Raw genomic sequence first — 19,928 nt, 5'->3', positions numbered from 1 at the left:
CGAATCCCCCTAAACTTTCAGGGAAGGACCGGAGCGCCGCGAGGCAAAGTTGCTGAAAAATTCAGGCAGATTCCTCAACCGGCGCCAGAGTTATTCCCAATAGAATGTTGCGATTTCCCTATGGAAATCAATCCTAACTATATATACCTACTGGCGACCGCCAGTAGGAGATAGATAGATATATATATATATATATATATATATATATATATATATATATATATATATATATATATATATATATATATATATATATATATATATATATATATATATATATATATATATATATATATATATATATATATATATATATATATATATATATATATATATATATATATATATATATATATATATATATATATATATATATATATATATATATATATATATATATATATATATATATATATATATATATATATATATATATATATATATATATATATATATATATATATATATATATATATATAATTTCTGGTTGGCTAAGGGTTGCACCAAAGCCAGGCAGGAACCACCACTCTAGTCAGGATAAGGGAGTTACACTCCTAAAATAACCCCTGCTCACCCCCTTGGTAGCTTGGCACGAGCAGTCAGACTTATCTTAGAGGCAGTGTGTAAAGCATTTGCACAAAACCAATAGTAATACCATGTAAGCACAACAAAAGGACACCACACCAGTTTTAGAAAATATCCAATATTTTTATATACTTAAACAAGACCAATTACGATAAAAATCCAAAATACAGTACATTAAAAATAGTTGCTTCACCAGATGTCTTTTAAATGGCAAAATTATGTTGAAAACATAGTTCGTACAAGTCGGTAACTTGGTCCAAATCTACTGCGTTGTTGAAAACAACAGTCTCACAGTTCTAGCTGACCGCGTTGGTACAGCCAGCCAGACTCGTTTACAGTACCTTTCTCAGGGCGACTCACACGGGGGTGCGAGTCGGTCTTGGCATCCGTCATGGTTGTGATACAAAGTGGCAGCGGTGCACGGTGCGGTGTCCCTCGATGCGGTGCGAGCAGCGGCTCAGTGACGATCGTCCAGCCGGCATCTGTGAGACCAAGGAGGGCGGTGCAGGGCGAGACTGTGCTCGATGCGGTGCTGGCGGTTGCGATGCAGCGACAGAGCCGGTTGGCGGGAATCGGTACTGGCCGAGCCGGACAGCTGTACGTGACGAGGTGGTCACGAGTGTCGAGCCAGCGGCGACCGAGTCGGTGAAACCAGGCCAGCGAAGTGAAGCAAGACGGTGCTGGTTGCGGTGCCTCTCGATGTGGTGCAGGCATCGGCTCGGTGACTATCATGCAGACGGCATCGGTGAGACCAAGGCGTGCGGTGCAGGGCGAGTCGGTGCAGCCTGCAGTGCCTTCAGGACATAAGGCCAGAGGCGGAATCGGTTGACGGAGTCCGCTGACGGAGTCGGTCGCGGTTCCCTCTTCTCTGTGGCAACTGAAACAGCGGTTCTAGGAGCGGTACCCAGAGGTTGGGGAAGGCTTTGCAGTCCCTTAGACTTCTCAATAGCAGGCCAGCTCGGTTCCAGTCCCTTGGAGATACTCAGCATAAGTAGAGAAAGTTGAGTCCAGTCCTTTCACTGCCCAAGACAGAAGCAGCAGCTGCAGGCCAACCCAACAAAGCAACAACACGGCAAAGGTGCAGTACTCTTCCTGGCAGCTCTTCCAGCTCTTCTTGGCAGGTTCCTTGATTTCAGCGAGATCTAAAGTCTTTGGATCAGGGCCCCAATATTTATACCAGCAATTCCTTTGTCCTCTGAAGGTAGAGGGGCCTGGACCTAGTTCAAACCAGTTTGGGGTGCAATCTGCCAGGGTTCACCTTATCTCTTTGTCAGTGTGGGCGAGGGTCCTCAGACGCACCACAGGAGGTGGAGCCAGCATTGTGGAAGGCGAGCCTAGCCCTATTCAGATCCAAGTGCTACTCCCCCCACCCATCTAGGTGTAGATGAGCCTATTCAGCCCGGCTGAATCACCCTGTCTCCCCCAGCTCCTGTCATTCACAAACCAGACAGACAATACACAAGCTAGCAGAGGCAGGCTGGATGGTTAGGTCAGAAAATACCCACTTTCTAAAAGTGGTATTTTCAAACACAGAATGTTAAAACCAACTTTACTAAAAGATGTATGTTATCATTCTGAGTTCAGGCATAAAAAACTCGAATTTCTACCATGTTCCCTGGGTCAGTTAGGATCATAGGATGTAATGATTAAACTGCCCATTCTGGCCTATGGAGAACAGGTAGCCTTGCAATAGTGAAAAACGAAGTAGGCTATAATTCACTATCAGTACATGCCACACACACCAGGGCATGTCCTACCTTTCACATACAATGCACCGAGTGCGAGTAGCTCAACCACCCCTCAACAAAATACATTAAAACAGCTATTTAATCAATTGGAAAAAATGTATAAGAAAGAAATTAATAAAAGTTGGGAGGTGATTGCTTTGGCAAAGTACATAGAGATCAGACATATACCCAGAGGATTAAGGATCTTTACTATGCCTACGCACCCTGATACTAAGAAAGAAATTATTGATGAATGGGTGGAAAATAATGTGGAATGTTCCATAAATATGATGCGCATATTAATCAAACACGCAACGAAAGATACTGGAGAAATCATTAATAAGATCAATGAAATAGAAGACATGATTAAACAACAAACAAATAAGGAGGAAATTGTAAAACTACGCAAAGAAATGGACAGCAGGCTAGAAAATATGAAACAGAAATTGAGGAACGAAAACAAAGGAAATATATAAGAGATGAAAGGGATTATGCTCAAGACAAAATTCTCACTTTCGCCAAACGTTTTGACACTCTAAAAAAAGAACTTTCCTTATCAACAACCAACTGGCACACCAGCAAGCACAAGTGAATCAGAAGTAAGGGAAAATGAAATGACGGATAGAACAAGAGGAATTGCCCCACGTGATTTTTTAAGAGGTGGTGCGGCTCATGAATCTGGACAAGACAATGTCCAGAGGAACGGGCCGCACAAGGGGATCAAATCAAAGCCGAGGAAGAGGACAACAAACCAACGCATAAAATCTAGAAAAACCAGAAGAGAAAAAGAAAAAATATATTACCCTCTAAGAAGCCGCAAATAGAGAACTTGATCATTAACCTGTCAGAACACGTGTTAACAAAGGAAGAAACATCTCTCCTCAATAAAGGCCTTTCTTTTTGTCAGAAGAAGCATTATGATCAAACACAAGTCAGAATTGATGTGTATAAATATATACGCAAACTAAAATTAGCGAAACTTCACGCACGTAAAATGACAACAACATTAGAAAATACAGATGCGACAGAAATGAATAATAAAGCCATCTGGACGATTGAGGAAATACCGGACCTTCAAAATATTTCGACTCCTTTATGAATCAAATACAGAAGAGATAACTGAAACTCAATTAATGAAACACCTAGATGTAAGAACAGACCAAAGGATTGGGAGTGAACTGAAACGTAAATCCAGATTTTGCCCAATATTATCTCCAGGCAATAGATTTGATTTGTTTTCGGAAGCAATCACTGAAGACATCGAGAAAATCTCTAATATACGTAACATTTCAAGAGGAGAGAGTAAAGTAAAGAAAGAAATGCAATAAAATCTTTAACAGAAGATGGCAATTTAGTAATCAAACTCGCCGACAAGGGGGGCAACATAGTCCTGATGGACATCAAGGACTATGTTAAAGAAGCGATGCGCCAACTAAATGACTCTAGGAACTATAACAAATTGGGTAGCAACCCCATCAATATGATGACACCACAGTTAAACCAACATCTACAGGACTGGCGAAATAAAGCACTCTTAAATGATGACGAATTCAAGATTCTTTCAAAAGATTTCCCAGTAAGCCCAACCATCTACTTCCTACCCAAAATCCATAAGACATTGATTGATCCACCAGGCAGGCCAATTGTCTCATCATGCGACAGCCTCTACGAAAATGTTTCACAATACGTTGACATATTTTTGGCGCCTATTGCAAAGAACATGAGTTCCTACATTAAAGATACTGGTGATTTCATAAGAATTCTGAATGGAATCACATGGAATGAAGAATACCTATTAGTAACAATCAACGTAGTATCTTTATACACTACGATCAAACATGAAATCGGTCTGAACGCTTGCAATTACTTTTTGAAACAACACAACATCAGTGAACTTCAACACACTTGTATGGTTCTCAATATGATTAAACTATGTCTCACCAATAATGTGTTTTTGTTCTGCCATCAGCTGTGCAAACAAGAATGTGGCACCGCAATGGGCATATCTTTTTCGCCGAATTACACAAATATAATGTTGGGCTGGTTGGAGAAGACGATCGCTTGGGACCCAGTAAATCAAATGGATCTGGATAAAATCATTTTATGGGTCCGTTATATAGATGACTTGTTTTTCATCTGGAATGGAACTCTGCATGATTTTAATCTCTACTATTCCAAACTCTGCCACAATGAAGTTGGTCTGGAATTTACAAATGCAACCAGCAAAAGAGAAATAGATTTTCTAGATGTAAAAGTTTACATTGAGAACAAAGAAATCTATTTGACTTTATTCCGGAAGAAGACATCAACCAACAGCATAATACATGGGACTAGTTGCCATCCTCAAACACTCATTTCAAGCATACCATATGGCGAGTTCATTCGCATGAAGCGAAATTGTTCAAAGGAATCGGGCACAGATGAAAAATAGATGAAACTATTTCCAGATTGAGAACAAACGGATATAATGAGAGAATCTTGGAACAAAGTAAAAAACGAGCTATGATGAAATCAAGAGTGGAAATATTAAACCCAAAGGCTGCATCATCGCAAGAAAAACAAGATCCACCACTGTTTATAACAACGTACAGTAAAGAAAGTGGGATCATTGCAACCAAAATAAGAAAATACTGGCATCTAATATCTGGGTATCCAGACATTGGGAAGATGCTAGGGGATGGTCCCATGATTAGCTACAGGAAGACAGAATCATTACGAGACCAACTAGTAAAAAGCCATTTCAGAGGAACACAACAGGAAAAAGACAATTGGCTTATTAGTCGTTTCGTTTCAAAAAACTTTATTCGATTCACACAAGAATCATAAAAGTCAGATAATACATTTCAGAACATACTTTAGAATTCATTTAGAAGCAGTTTTAAATTTATACATTAAATTAATAAAATACATTGATTAATAGTCACAGTTATAGCCCATAGCTATTCGATCAGGTTAAATTAATCATAAGTACTTCATATCAGTGTTGTATTAAAAGTCAAGGAAAAAAACCATGAAACAACAATATACCTGGGCAACAAGACTAGTTCTAGGTGCCAAAATTAACTATACCGTTTTCTGATCAAGAGTGACACACGTATAAAATTTAGCATTGCACAACAAACATCAGATGTAGACAGAGCTAACAAATGGTCATAGCCCTCTTTATAGTGGCATGGTTGTTTTTCCTTAAGGATCGGCTTAATAAACCTCATTCTCGGATCCTTATATAAAGAGCAGAAAAGAACAACATGCATCGTGCTTTGGCTAATTCTATTATTACAAGGACACGGGGGCAGTCTCTCACACCAGCTCCCCTGTCTCGGAAACGTAAAAAGAAAATGCAAAATGTGTAACCTAAACCTTGTCAAATAGAATCGCTTATTAGTCAACAAAGAGGTTTCAGGAGATGTAATGTCTGTAAAGCCTGTAAGATCGGACAGAACAAAAACACCTTTGAAGAACCTAATTGCAAAATAACACCAATAGAAGAGAAGATAACCTGCACTTCGACACATGTGGTGTACATTATCGAATGCAAGTGTAAAATGCAATATATTGGCAGTACGACATGCATGCTGAAAATGAGAATTTTGGAACACATTAGGGCAGTGAAGAACAAAGATATATCCTACGCTACAGCCAAACATATGGCAGTTCGCCAAAAAAGCAATTGGATGGCAATGTCATATTATGGTATCTACATGGTGAAAGCGGATGCACGAGGAGGAGACAGACAGAAAAAACGAAGACAAACTGAGTCGCGATTCATCATTAGACTTAAAACGAAATCACCTAGAGGGATGAACAACGACAAGGAACTCTATGTACATCTGGCGTAGTGACACAATAACTGAAACTTTGAAAAACACAAAATAAGAAAAACGTTCTCTTGGAATAAGTGATTTAATCCTAGGTACAGATTAAATGGGTACTATACCTTGAAATGCCATACTTGAAACTACTCTGACATTGTTTAAACCCTTGAAAATGTTAATGTTTAGATGTTAGAAATAGATACTACATCCTCTAAATGTTTACTATTATGGGGCAAAGGCTTTATCAAATATTAAGCGGTACAAAAGGGGGTGGTGATGGACGGAGCATCTGAACCAATCAAACCCAGTCAACAGATCTGGGTTTAATCCATCACCGTTCTTTAGCACACTCTGCCACCCCAGTTCAGACATGGCTATATGCAAATCAGTCTGACCCTGTGCCTCATGGGAACAGTCCAGCCCGAACTGCCAAGCCATGCCCTCCCTGGACCGGAAACAAGCTTCCTAGGACCGGTTTATGGCATTTCAGCCGTCTTCAGCCAGGCTTGCTTGAATCCAGTATCAAAGTGAGCAAGGGACTCACGTCTGAGCATACCCTGCCAATTTATGGCGCACAAAGCAGTACAAAAGGGGGTGGTGATGGACGTAGCATCTGAACCAATCAAACACTCACACCCGGTCAACAGATCTGAGTTTAATCCATCACCGTTCTTTAGCTCACTCTGCCACCCCAGTTCAGACATGGCCATATGCAAATCAGTCTGACCCTGTGCCTCAGGGACTAAAGGAACGGTGACCATAGGAAAGCGAGATATTTGAGACCATGGCGGATGATTGTTAGTGTTACAGCGGTGCCCAGACGGAAAGTGTTTCAAAGCACAGCAGATCTAATTGATACACTTCAAGTCTGTACATTTGGTATATTACATGCCTAAATACCAGCATTAACTAGACCTCCCATATAGCCCTGAATAGTTAGTGTGGCCATTGGCCGACGGAATTCTTATTCTTAGCCTGGCAGTCAGGGCTGAACTGGCCATAGTGTGCATCGGGTGTTTCCCCCGGGAGGCTAGAAGGATGGGGGCCGGTTTTGCAGCAGTGGGAGCTGGTTTTGATACTGGGATCCAGTTTTGCAGTGGTGCAGCAATATTGGCCCCAGTGACAAAAGCAGCAAAAGGGAGCTGGGCCGACAAAACTGCCAGGGCTGCTTTGAGTTCCATGTCAAGCCCTGCTGGTAGTGCCCTGAAATAGTGGGTACTAATGGACCTTTCTATATATCATAGTTATCCCTGACAAAGGGTTCCTTAGCCCGAAATGCATTGGGTAAACGCCATTATGATTTATCAGGAGGCAAAGTGAATTCAGCTATGTTGTAGAAAAAAGCCAGGATGGACATTTCTTCTACTTTGAAAGATTGGAACCACGTTGCTTCTGTTTAGATTCCGAAACTATAGAAGAAATTGGAATAAAGTTGGTTACGATGGTTTGCATTGGTTGCTTGTTTCTTGCTTACATGGCAGTGCACCTTGGGATTGGTGCACGATGGCCTACTACGTTTGGATTACCTATTGTGCTGTTCAGACAGAGCACATGCCAATCCGCACGCCAAGATTTTGCCTTGGAGCTTTCTATAAAACATTGTTCAAGTGGATTACAATTGGAGTGCATTCCATCACATTTAAAGTGCCCTGAAGTAGGCATACACTGGGTACAGTCCTCAGCTTTAATATCATGCATATAAAATCATGGTCTACATGTGTCATCAAATATGCATTACCTGTGTCATGCAAAGTAGTGTTGTTGGGATATGTGGTAGATATATTCTGCATGTTAGAAGGCACAAAGCATTGCTTTTACTTTTAGCCAAGAGGTGGGTGTTGTGGCATGGATGATGGACCCAGCCCTGAAAAACTTGCTGCAAGACGTAGCTGTTTGGAATGACGACTCTGAGGCATTTATCACATTAACAGGGACTGTCAGACCTCGATATATATGGAGTTCCACATGAAAATATCTTAGTAATAAATGGAACCGCTGATGAGGGGTTAACTGGAAGAAGAGGCTACTGAAGGGGTGTGTCCCACCGGGCAGGCTCCCGACGGTGCTTACGGAGGGTGCTGGAGTCCTGGATCACAAGCCCTATGTAGTTAGACAGACTGCGAGCACCTGGCAACGTTTTGTGGAATTCATTCTGAGACTCGCACTGTTCCATCGGGAACTCTCAGTATGGTTTCTTGCTCCGGTTTGGAAAATGATGGACAATATGTCCTTCCAGGCGTGGAGGGAGGGTGGGTGCGAAATATTAGCGGACCCATAAGCAGGTGAAACATTCATCTCCTATGAACAGGCATGTGAGGACTTTGGACTGGGAAGGGCCACTACCTATATTATGCGTGACTCTCAGAATTGTTTAAAGCGGCATAGCCCACATAACCCACCATCCCGCAGATGACGCAGACACTGGATATAATGCTTACATGTGGGGCTGGGCGCAGACTCATTTCTCTCCTCTATAATGCTTTGAGGCTTGACTCAACAGGCCCCCCCACTCAGGGCACCTGTGACATGGGATGCTGACCTGACAGCATCCCTAGGTGACATGCACACAGTATCCTGTAATGCACGTTTCAAACTGATACACACCATCTACACCGCACGTATATGATGCCAGTGAAGTTGCACCTCATTGTGCCAGATCACCCAGACACATGTCCCAGGTGTGGAAAAACAGGGGCAGATTTTATGCACTTAGCGTGGGGGCATCCCAGGGTAAGTCTGTTCTGGGAGCAGGTGTTGGAGAAGGTTGAGAGGGGCACAGGATTTCGGGTGGAGATGTCACCTCTACACTGCTTACTGGGACACATTCGAAAATCCTAAAAAAGTAAGATAGCCTAAAAACTCTTGCAACTGCTTATAGTGTTTGGAAGGCGCAGAGTTGCAATAACATGGATAGGGAAGCGCATCCTAGAGGTGGATGCGTGGTTATGGGATGTGCATGAATGGACATTGGCGGAAGAACCTCATATGAAAGCTAGTTGAAGAGAAGAAAAACTAGAAGAGGTTCTCCAGACGCAGAGGGAGCTTTGTAACGTGTTCCTGAACTCTGACTCGAATGTGAGTGATCAGAATGAGTCGGTTATGAGTGAGAGTAAGGCAGCGGGGGAGATGGATTGAGTAGAATGACCGGCTCATTGCTTCTTGATATTTTGCTATACCATAACTTGAATTGTCCTGTTTGAATCATGATACTCTGCCTTATAGTGCACCAACCTACACTGATCAATGTTGTACACCTGTGGAGTTTTGTTGAACAATTGATAAAGGTTATAGTAAATAAATTAAAGGAACCACAAAAAGCAAGGAAAAGTTAGCCTCACTAGTAACAAGGTGATTTGTACAGGTGGATTAGGATGTGTTAATGCTGTCATAGGCTGAAGACATTGAAACGTAGGTAAAACGAGATTTAGACTATGTGCGAAATAGATACCTGAGTCTAACATGGAATTATGCCCAAACTTGCGTACTGCTTAGATTGCTTAAAATGATATGTTGAGAATTACGCTTAAGTCAAGCTGTTCTACAAATGTTGATGCAATGCTGCTGCTCTTTGAGGTGTATTTATTACTCTGTTATTTTAAAATATTGTTTGTATTTGAAAGTCATTTTAAACAACTTTAAAAAAATCAAGAAATATATCTACTAAATCCCTCCATTAATTTATTTGCTGGTTTTTATAGCGCTTGAATCGACTCCAGATGGAGTATCTCTGCGCTTTTTGGTGCCGGCTAAACTGAAGATGTGAAATTGGAGCAGATGCTAGATCTCATTTTTAAATAAAACAGTTTTCAGTTGCCTCCTGAATTTCAAGTGCTCAGTACACTGTCTTAGGGACAGAGGAAGTCTGTTCCATAGTGTGGGTCCTGTGATTGACAATGCTTTATTCCCATGCCTCGCTTTCTTGGCGCGGGGCACCACTAAGAGCAAATTGTTGCTTGATCTTAGCGTTCGAGATGGCATATAGGGAATAAATTTGTTTTTAAGATAAGCAGGCCCTTGTCCATGGAGACATTTGTGGATCAGGCAAGCTATCTTGAATTTTGTTCTTTGCCGGATCGAGAGCCAATGTAATTGCTCAAGGAGGGGTTTGGATGGAGTCCTTGGCGGGGCATTCAGAACCAGTCGGGCCGCAGTATTTTGAATGACCTGGAGCTTAGCCAGCACACCTTCATTTGCTGAAAGCAGCAGGCCATTACAATAATCGATCCGACTTAGCACGAGTGCCTGTACTAGCGTCCTCCTAAAAGAATCCGGCAGTAGAGGGAAGACCTTGCGCAGCAGGCTGATGGTATGGAAGCAAGAACCCGAGATAAAGTTGGAGTGCTGTTTTAGAGATAGTTCTTGGTCCAAACGGACCCCCAGATTTTTCACTATCTGCTTTGGTTCTGGGGCTGCTCCCAAGTCCTGTGGCCACCAATCTGGGGCCCATAGCATCCTGGCTTCTCCAAACAGCATGACTTCTGTCTTGCTGACGTTGCACTGAAGGCAATTGGAAGACATCCAATGTGCCACTGCCTTCATGCCTGATGAAAAGGAGTTTCTTACTTCAGCGGAGAGGGTTTTAAAAGGGAAGAAGAGCTGGGTATCATCAGCGTAGGATACTGGGATAAACCCGTACCTACGCATCACTCTAGCCAGGGGTGCCACATAAATGTTGAAGAGGGTCGGGCTAAGACACGAACCCTGGGGCACCCCTTTTGATATCTCCATCTCCGCTGAACGATATGCACCCATGGTGACAGTCTGGGTGCGCTCGGATAAAAAACTCCTTAGCCAGGCAAGGGCTTTGTTCTTAATGCCAGCGTTCGACAACCGCTCAGTCAGGATGGAATGTGACACGGTGTCGAACGCTGCAGACAGATCTAAAAGAACTAAGATTACTGAGATGCCCTTGTCCTGGTACATGTGCAGGTCATCAGTGACTGACAGAAGGGTGGATTCAGTGCTATGTTTGGGTCTGAACCCTGACTGAGAGTAGTCTAGAGCCCCAGCAAGTTCGATATAGCTGGAGAGATGGTGGTTGACATGCTTCTCAGTCAGTTTTCCTAGGAAAGGTAGTAATGAGATGGGCCTCAGATTAGCCAATTCGGTCCATGGAGTCGCAGTGTTTTTCCTAATTGGTCTAACAATGGCTCGTTTCCATTCTCTGGGGACATTACCTGTGCCCAGAGAAAGGTTTACCATGTCTCCAATCATGGGGCAGAGTTGGTCCGCTAAGGCGGGCATTATCCTCGCTGGGATAGTATCGTCTGGGCTACCACTTTTGATCTGTAAGATCAAAGAGAGGATGTTATCGGACGAAATAGGAGGGAAGGTATCCAAAGAGTACGTACTCTGCTTCAGGTCGGCGTCTATTGGGAGAGGCGCTGTATCTGTAGTGATGGTCTTACTGGCATTGATTATTTTCTCATAGATTTTGTCTATTTTTTCTGTAAAAAATTGGGATATTTCATTGCACAGCTGCTGTGATGCTACCTCAGGTGTTTCACATGCTATGGGTTTAACAAATGTTTGGAGGATTTGATAAAGGACCCTGGGTGAATTCCCTGCAGCTGTGATTTGTGCCGTAATGTGGGTTTTTCGTGCTACCCGGATGGCTTTATGGTATATGGATAGTGAGTCCCAATATTTGTTCTTGTCCTCTACCAAATGAGAGGTTCTCCACTTCTTCTCCAGCTTCCTGGCGGTTAGCTTTAACGTCCTTAGATGGTCCGAGAACCAGACTTCCTGTTTTTTAGCAGGTCGGGGTTTAAATTGCTTCATGGGGGCAATTTTATCTATCGCATCCCTAGTTGCGCATTCAATTTTCCCAAGTGCTATGTAAGTATAGGACTAGATTAACATTGTTTGTACTGTTTTCATGTGTACTCGGCCTTCCCCCCTCCCCACATACGAAAATTACCTCCTAAAAGGCATTGTCCTCCTACCTCTGGTGGCTGGTACCATGAGTACTTTTGAATAATTCTGAAATGATTACTCAAATCAGCGCCTGGATACCCTCACGGGTGACAAGCAGCGCTCTACAAATCCACCTTGCATTACATTATAGCTGAAGTGGTTATTATAGTGAATTACAGAGCATAGATGTTCAGTAACCTTGGTTTAGCGGAGCACGTTTTTCACTGCTTTGACACGTCTCAAAAAGTTACTCCTATATTTAATTTTCAAAGTGTCAGCAGCAGTTACATAAACTCTCTTACATAGCAACAAACTGGCCTGCAACCATGCAAGCTGTTGGAAATTGTGGCACACTGCCAAAACGCCCCCCCCCCCCACACACACACAGCACAGAAGCAACATTATCTCCTTTTCTTGAATGTGGGTCAGCATGTTGTTGGGAAGGACAGAACAGTAAAAAAAGCTCCTTTCTACTCCGTAAACCTGAAGCAAAATGATCTTTATGTTTGTCCTCGTGTTTGTCTCATATGGGCATATTATTAACATTTTTGAAAAAGCCTGTAATCCGTGTATAAAAGTCTGTCACTTAATGCTAAGAGACTGAGATTCACTGCATCTATCATTATGTTCCACTCCTACTGAAATGCAAAGTTTAATATATCTGTGGCATGCAATACACCACTTTTAATTTGTGTTGCATCAACTTACAAACTGCATCTTTGTGTGTTAATACTTGCAGTACCGATGCCATGTCACTGGCTTTTCCCTCCTTAAGAAGTGGTTAGGACCCATCTGTAAGATACGCAGGGATGCTTCTCGAAAGAATAATGGCACTTTACAGGGATTTTAGACTACAGTATTTGTGAGTTTTTCTCGGGACGTGGGATCCACAGCCATATATAAGAAATAAGAAAATGTGTATAGCGTTTGTGGTAATAGTCAGAGGCTGATGGTCAAATGATGGTAGAGTAATGTACACATGTAGTTTGCTGCGACACCAGTAGCAAACTTTGGCTTATCCTCCAAGATTCCAGAATTCATCCCCAGAGTTCTTATGGGGTTTTTTAAGCTGCCATCTCCCGGGTGCAACAGGGCGTGTGGCGGTGAATCATAGAGGCCGTCGAAGTATCCCAAACAGACTAGGACAATGAAAATACTTTGAGATCTACATCAATTTCTCCTTTTAGAGCCCTTTCACACCGTCCCTTTGGCTCAGAATTTTGGGTTTATGCAAGGGAGCTGGATGACCACCATTGGGAACCAAGATGCATATGTCCATATCACCATCAAGGAAGAACTTCTACAGTATATGCTATTTAAATTCAGAGATCCAGAGCACTTTTGTCCACCATCTTTTGAGAAACGTTTTTCCCGCTTGCTTCAACTCGTAGGGACAGAGAGGGTGCAAAGGTCATGAATACTGGCATCATCATGATGTAACTTTTCCTGTATTATGCATCATATATGTCAGGAAGTCTTTCATCCAGAGCCAGGGTCCAGGCATTAGACTGTGTTGATGATAGAGCCTGGAGGTGGGCAAGACAGGTGCTCAACTTTGAGACTCCGAGTGCTGGGCCATTGCTTCGGCACTTGTGTGCATTCGTGGGTGTAAAGGAGCCTGCGATGGTGCAGTGATGAAGGTGTGCGACAGCTGCAGCACCCATTGAGGAGACAGGAGAGCAGTCTGAACTCTGGTGTGTGCAAGATGGTGACAGGAAGGTTGGTCACTAGTCAGGGGGTTAGGGTACATGGCCTGGCCACTGGCCAGTCTCTGCAGCCAATTCCATGATGTGCTCTGCCGAAGGCTGTGCTTGGCTGGGGTTGGTTGCCGTCGGGGGTTGGGCGCAGGGCCTGGCCACAGGCCTGGGCCTGCTGCCAACTCCACACAGCCAACATCCATGCTCGGCGGGGGCTTGGCTGCCTACAGGAGTCGGGCACGAGGTCTGTTGCATGCAGTGCCCTATGGCCAACCCTACACTGCTATTCCATGCACTGCTTATACCCTTTGGTATCCCATCAGTTATAGCATGTTTAATTATAGAATTTATAAATAGACTCATGACATCTGAAATTACATAATTTATGAGAACACGGAGTATGGTATTGGGCTGAGTTATAGTTAATGTGTAGTGTGCCTAGCGAGTTGACAACACTGTATCTTGAGGTGTGCGAGTTATCGTAATTTTAGGGTGGGCGTAAATAATAACTTTAAGTTTTAATTCTGAAGTCCTAACTTTTTAATTTTTAAGGTTTGAATATTTTAAGTGGATTTTATGTAGAAATAATAGATAATTTCTTCCTAAGTATAACTAATCTTAAGCCTTTGTTTTTTCATTGGGAGAAAATATATAACCACTGGAATTATTTGATTTCCCACCTGCTGCGTTTTTCACATATTTCTAGATTTGCGGCATTCGCAATATAATTCATTATCTGCCGCATAATCTGCAGAATTTAACCCTTAAAAATGTGTTTCTAGCTCAAACGGTTCAACAGCAAACATATATCACTAATCTACCTAGTTACCTCTAACTTTGGGTTGTGGAGTAGTGTGCTATTCACCACAAACCGCTTGAATGACTCAACAGGGCTAATAAGCTCTATATAATACAACTAGAATAAAAACAAATATATATATATTGAAAGTCATCACGAAGTTCTTTGACCTTCGAAAGGAGCTTCGGCTTTCACCTCATTCTAGTGATCGGTGCAACCTTACCCCATATATAGTTGAAGTCCTTTTTCTTTTACTGTTGACTTTGTGACTAGATTATGTATTCTTTTTAAATACTATCTAGAGTATTTTGTAAGTGAAATAAGAAATGTTCTTTTGTTTTATTTAGATTTTCCATAAGCACGTTCATTGAAGACAGTCATGGATGGTTCAGAGAGTGACGAAGATGTATGTAATGAAAGAACATCTCTTCTCACAGCGGAGAGTCCCACACTTCCCTTCTATCAAGATGGGACACAAACGACAGAATCAACACATAGGGTAGGTTTCTCTAGACTAGAGCAAGTGGCAGTGCCACCTTTTCAGCTAATTTGTATTTGAGTTATTTAAGTATCCCAGTGCCCAGGTCTAGGTATGAAAAGCTAGTCGCACTTTCCTGAATATATGATTACATTGCATTGTGCTGTTCTTGAAAATAATCCGTTGATTCTCCATTACCACTACAGAGTGCAAGCCAAACCCTTCCCTTGGCAGTGCAGATAATTTCTACATAGTGAGAGAGGTCCCTAATTGCATGTTGCTTTGTTTTTCTCCAGTATCTTCAATTGATTGCCTTAGATAACATTCTCCAGGATCCAGTATATATTAGCAGCTAGCAATAGTATTGGTACTATTTAGAACTAAATGGTGAGAATCCACTTCTGAATGCCACTCAACAAAGTTGTTAGCAAATCCTCTGGTGAAATAGTAGAGGAGGACAAAGGTGGACTTCAAAGAGGAGCCGAGTTGAAAAGGGATTAAAATCTCTGGAAACTCCCTGGCTATAATAATGTTGCAAGCCTGTTTTCTGTGAAACCCCTACCCGCTTCTGTTTTTTAACTATGGTCTATTCACTTACATCTGCTTTTACTTCTAATTTTCCTTTCTAGGGCTGTGCCTCTTATCAGGAAATCTGCTAGTAGGTGACATAAAGTATGAATGTGCAGTTTTACAGCCGTCCATGATCTGACAAACGGGAGGCATGTAAATCTATTCAATACTAAATGTTTTATGTGGCAGAGCTTATCAGGCGCTGCAGCACGGATGGTTCTTTGTGGTCGTCTGATGTTGCCTCCTTTCTGTTGGTGTGCTCTCCTGTACGGGGGCTAAATGGGTTCTCGATGATCAGAGCTGTAAATACAGGGGACCACCAGTCCAGGTAAAGAGGTCAGCAAGGCAAGGTCCCCACATATGCACCCCCTCCATTTGAGATAATCAATGAAGGGTCTTCTCTATCTATAAATTAGTAGTGATTATATCTGGGTTCCATCATACTTCCCATGGATGACAAACTGAAGTGGGGGGCTAAGTCCCAACTTTTTCACCCCACCCATCGTCTACACGCAAGCCCCCCACAGATCCTGGAGAGATTCCTGACCCCCTCCTGACCTTACTGTTCTTTGATGAATTTATAATTCACAGCCTCCTGTTGGGGGTTAGATCCCATCATTAATGGTATTGACGTTAAGGTACAGGTGATGGTAGCCAATTGAAACAGTTTAAGGGGATGGTCGGCCAAAAGTAGAAACAAATTCTTCATCTGATACAAATCTGGGGGCCAGGATCCAGACCCATGGGTGCTAGGATTGTGGTTCTGATCTAGTTTACTCTTCAGAGAAAAAGGTGAGCACAAGGACTGCTATGATGAAGAGAAAATTCTAATTAAGAGGCTCCAAAGTGATTATTTTTCCTGGTTTGTTTTGATCGATCCCGAAGAGAAGCATTACCTTTTGTTAACTGTGAGCTACTGGTAAACTAGTTTGGTGCCTTCCACGGATTCTCTCCCAATCTTTCTTTGATTAGGAATGGTAAAAACATACTTTCTCGCCCAGCACCTGTCTGCTTGGAACCTTCTGAATAGCAAAAAAACTGATGTTTATCCAGACCTGGGCCTACTCATAGTTGAGGCTTTGTGATCTTATGGTATGAAGCTGTGTGATGTTGGGTCCCTTTTTCACCCTTGATTACAGAATGAACACAATTGAGTCTTAATAAGGTTATTTCTTACTAGTGATTCACTTCCTTTCCCCTATCTCTTCCCATTCCTCTCTCACCTCTGAGTCACACTGTGGGTATGCTGACTCAGTATTCTTAAACACTAAGCTCTTTAAAATTATATTTGAATAGAAACTTTTTCTCTATTTAATGATTCTGTGGTGTGCTAGGAAGCTGCAAGTAGGACATAGCCTTTTCTACATGGCCACAAATTATTTTCCTTTGCTGGAGTCTATTTTTGTTTGTTGGTTTTAGAATTCTGTGCATTTTACCCCTACTAACCTGTAGTAAAGTGCTGGTGCTCCACTTTTAAACAAGGTTGTATTGGCCTATTACCTTGCCTGTTGGTGCTTAGTATATGGTGTGAAAAGTGAACCCAAGGCCTGCAAGTTAAAGGTCATCTGTAGACTAGCACTTATCGTGCCATCAATAGTGTGACAAGGGAAACGTGGCTTTAGACCTACAATTGAAACCTTACTGCTACAGCCTAAATCTTCAGCATGATCTGTTAAAATGATCCTTTATATTAGTAAGTCACCCCTCTGTAAGCCTTGTAGTCCACAAGCTAAAGTGCATGGTATTTTAAAGTGGGACATGTAGGAAATTAATATTACCACTGCCCTGCAGTAACCAGGCCTAACGGCTATTTTCACTGTGGCAGATCTAGCTGTCATATGTAGAAAACCAGAGGACAAATTAAAATATTAATGGTATGTCTCTGAGATAGACCTAGCAAAAACAATATTCAAACCACTACTTCTAATTGTTAATAATAATCCAATTCAATGGTGAAGTTGGAATTTTAATAGCAATTAAGGAAATTAACTTTGAGAAAGTTACCCTTTATTTGCCTGAGCCTCTGCCAGCTCTCAGTGTGTGCTCAGCTTTGAACAGGTGTGAAATGCCTCCCAGGGGAAAACAATAAGCTGTCCTAAATGGGCACAGATGACTCCTCTGGACTCAACAGAATATTCGGAGTGGGGGCTGTGAGCAACCTGCAACACCACACTGTCAATCCTGTTTGACAGGTGTTTTGAGCTACATGTAACACTTGGAGCACTCTTCAAAGGGGAGAACAGGATGGCACAACAATTCTTTTACCAGATTCAAGGCACATGACAAAACAATTGAATTATATTTAACAGTTATTTTTAAGAAATGAAAGATGCTGGGATTCTTGTTTCTCTCTGTGTTCTTTATTCTCTTTTAGCCATTTGCCAACGCGTTTCGTCACATCGGGATTGTTCCCCTTACGACTTCCTCAGGGATGTTAAACATCAAATCAGTTCCCAATAGATCCTCCTAGAAATGTGCCAAGGCCTCTGCTTCCCCCCTCCCGCCCACTGCTCTTTATTTCCCCACACCCCCACTCCTCATTGCTTCCCCCTCCCTCCCACTCCTCATTGCTTCCCCCTCCCTCCGCCACACTTCATGTCTTTTTCCCTCACGTCTACTCCTCGTTGCTTTTCCCCCTCCCACCCACTTCTCATTGCTTCCCCCCACTTCTCATTGCTTCCCCCCTCCTTCCCGCTCCTTGTTGCTCCCACCTACTACAGTACGTAGTGTCTCTTGAGAAGAACAATAATGCTGCGTGAGGATATGAGATACTACTCTCGTTCACAAGACAAACCTAAGAAAATTTTCATTTCGGTGAATATAGTAGCAACACTGCTTCATGAATCGTGAGATTACATACGCCAATAAATCAAGGCTTTGCGCTGAATGTAATGGTTATTCATGCCCTCTCCACTCCAATTAGGTCTTCTTTAAGATAGCCCTTGTTTGATTTGTGTGCTCAGTTCTGAATAGCTAAGGACTTATTTTCCACCACATTTGCTTTGTTCGACAGAAACACGATATTGGATGGAGTGGTGAAGATAGCGATGCAGCGAACAGTGAATTACCAGCCCCAAGAACCATACCAAGAGATCTTGTACCAGAGAATGAGGAGGAAGAGTTAATCCTTAAATATGGGGCAAAACATGTCATTATGTTGTTTGTGCCGGTCACCCTGTGTATGGTCGTTGTAGTCGCTACCATAAAGTCTGTCAGTTTCTACACAGAGAAAGGTGGACAATTGTAAGTATTATCATAATGTGTTTTATATAACAAAGAAGTAGTAATGTAACAGCAGTATTGGACATGTGTGTAGTTGGGCAAAAAGTAAATCTATGTATAGTTGTGGAATAATGTTGCCTTTTGTAAAGCAGCGTAAACTTCTTGAGTCCTCTGGAAAGTCGGACTAGACTTTGGATGATGTGTATTGATTTACTGTGAATTCCCAATCCTCTCTCATTCAAAGATTTTTCTTTTTGTGGTTGAGAACTAGTTGGTGGAAGCCAGTAGCATAAAGAGAAGTTTAAAAGCACAGTTTTCAGTGTTTAAAATAGGATGTCCTTTCCTTCCCACTCCTCGCTTAACCCTTGGCTATTTATAGCTTTCAAATTGATTACCCAATGCAATTGTTCTTCTATTTCTGCATGATGCTTATTCACAGCCCACCCACAAGCTTGTTTACCTTCACCAATTCCCATTTTTTCTGCCAGAAGATGTGGACCTTAACCTATTTTCCTTACACTTGTAGAATTCCTAATTTCCCTTGGTACTTTTGACTTTTTTTGCTGGTTATGTATCCTTCTATCCTTATTCTGTTAGTTGCAACATTATACCTAGCTTGTTGTGTCACTAACCATTTGCAGCAGCGTTCTCCAGTGCATGCCTACTTTCTTTGTGCTACCATCAGGACGAAGTCCTTCGGCAATAGTCAGAAAGTAATTTACATGGACTTGTCCACTAGATATGGAGAAACATACCTTTCACCAGTGAGGTACTGAGGCGTTAACTCTAGGAAAACTTCCTTTTCCACATGAAGGTCATCATGACCATCCCACAACGAGTGAGGCGAATAACAATGGGGAGGTAAAAGTGCCAAGTCCACTTTTCTACTGTAGAAGATAATTTGTCATCGGAGTTCAGGAATTGAGAGCCCTTTGGCAGCCGGTCCCTATTCCACTTTGGAGACAGCTGCATAGTTAACCCAGCTCATTTCCACATTTAGATGCTGATGTTCCACAACATTGTTGCACTGAAGAGCTCAACTGGTCACTTCTTGGAGTGATGCTGCAGGCCTGTTACATCAAGAATCTGAATGTCTCTTTCCCTGGGTGCAGTTAGTTT

General features: G+C 42.2%; 1 protein-coding gene across 1 annotated transcript in view; it reads left to right on the top strand.

Moving 5' to 3' along the window:
• Nucleotides 1-19,928, top strand: part of PSEN2 (presenilin 2) — a 443,825-nt gene that overhangs the window by 76,819 nt on the left and 347,078 nt on the right. Inside the window, exons 2-3 of the mRNA XM_078649110.1 lie at nucleotides 14,887-15,038; nucleotides 18,601-18,830. Coding sequence (XP_078505236.1) covers nucleotides 14,919-15,038; nucleotides 18,601-18,830 — 350 coding nt within the window. The 5' untranslated portion in view covers nucleotides 14,887-14,918. The remainder of the gene's footprint in view (nucleotides 1-14,886; nucleotides 15,039-18,600; nucleotides 18,831-19,928) is intronic.

The sequence above is a fragment of the Lissotriton helveticus genome, chromosome 6 (genome assembly GCF_964261635.1).
Source record: "Lissotriton helveticus chromosome 6, aLisHel1.1, whole genome shotgun sequence".
NCBI lineage: Eukaryota > Metazoa > Chordata > Amphibia > Caudata > Salamandridae > Lissotriton > Lissotriton helveticus.
The sequence above is the reverse complement of the archived record's forward strand: the minus strand, read 5'-3'. Positions and strand labels throughout refer to the sequence as shown.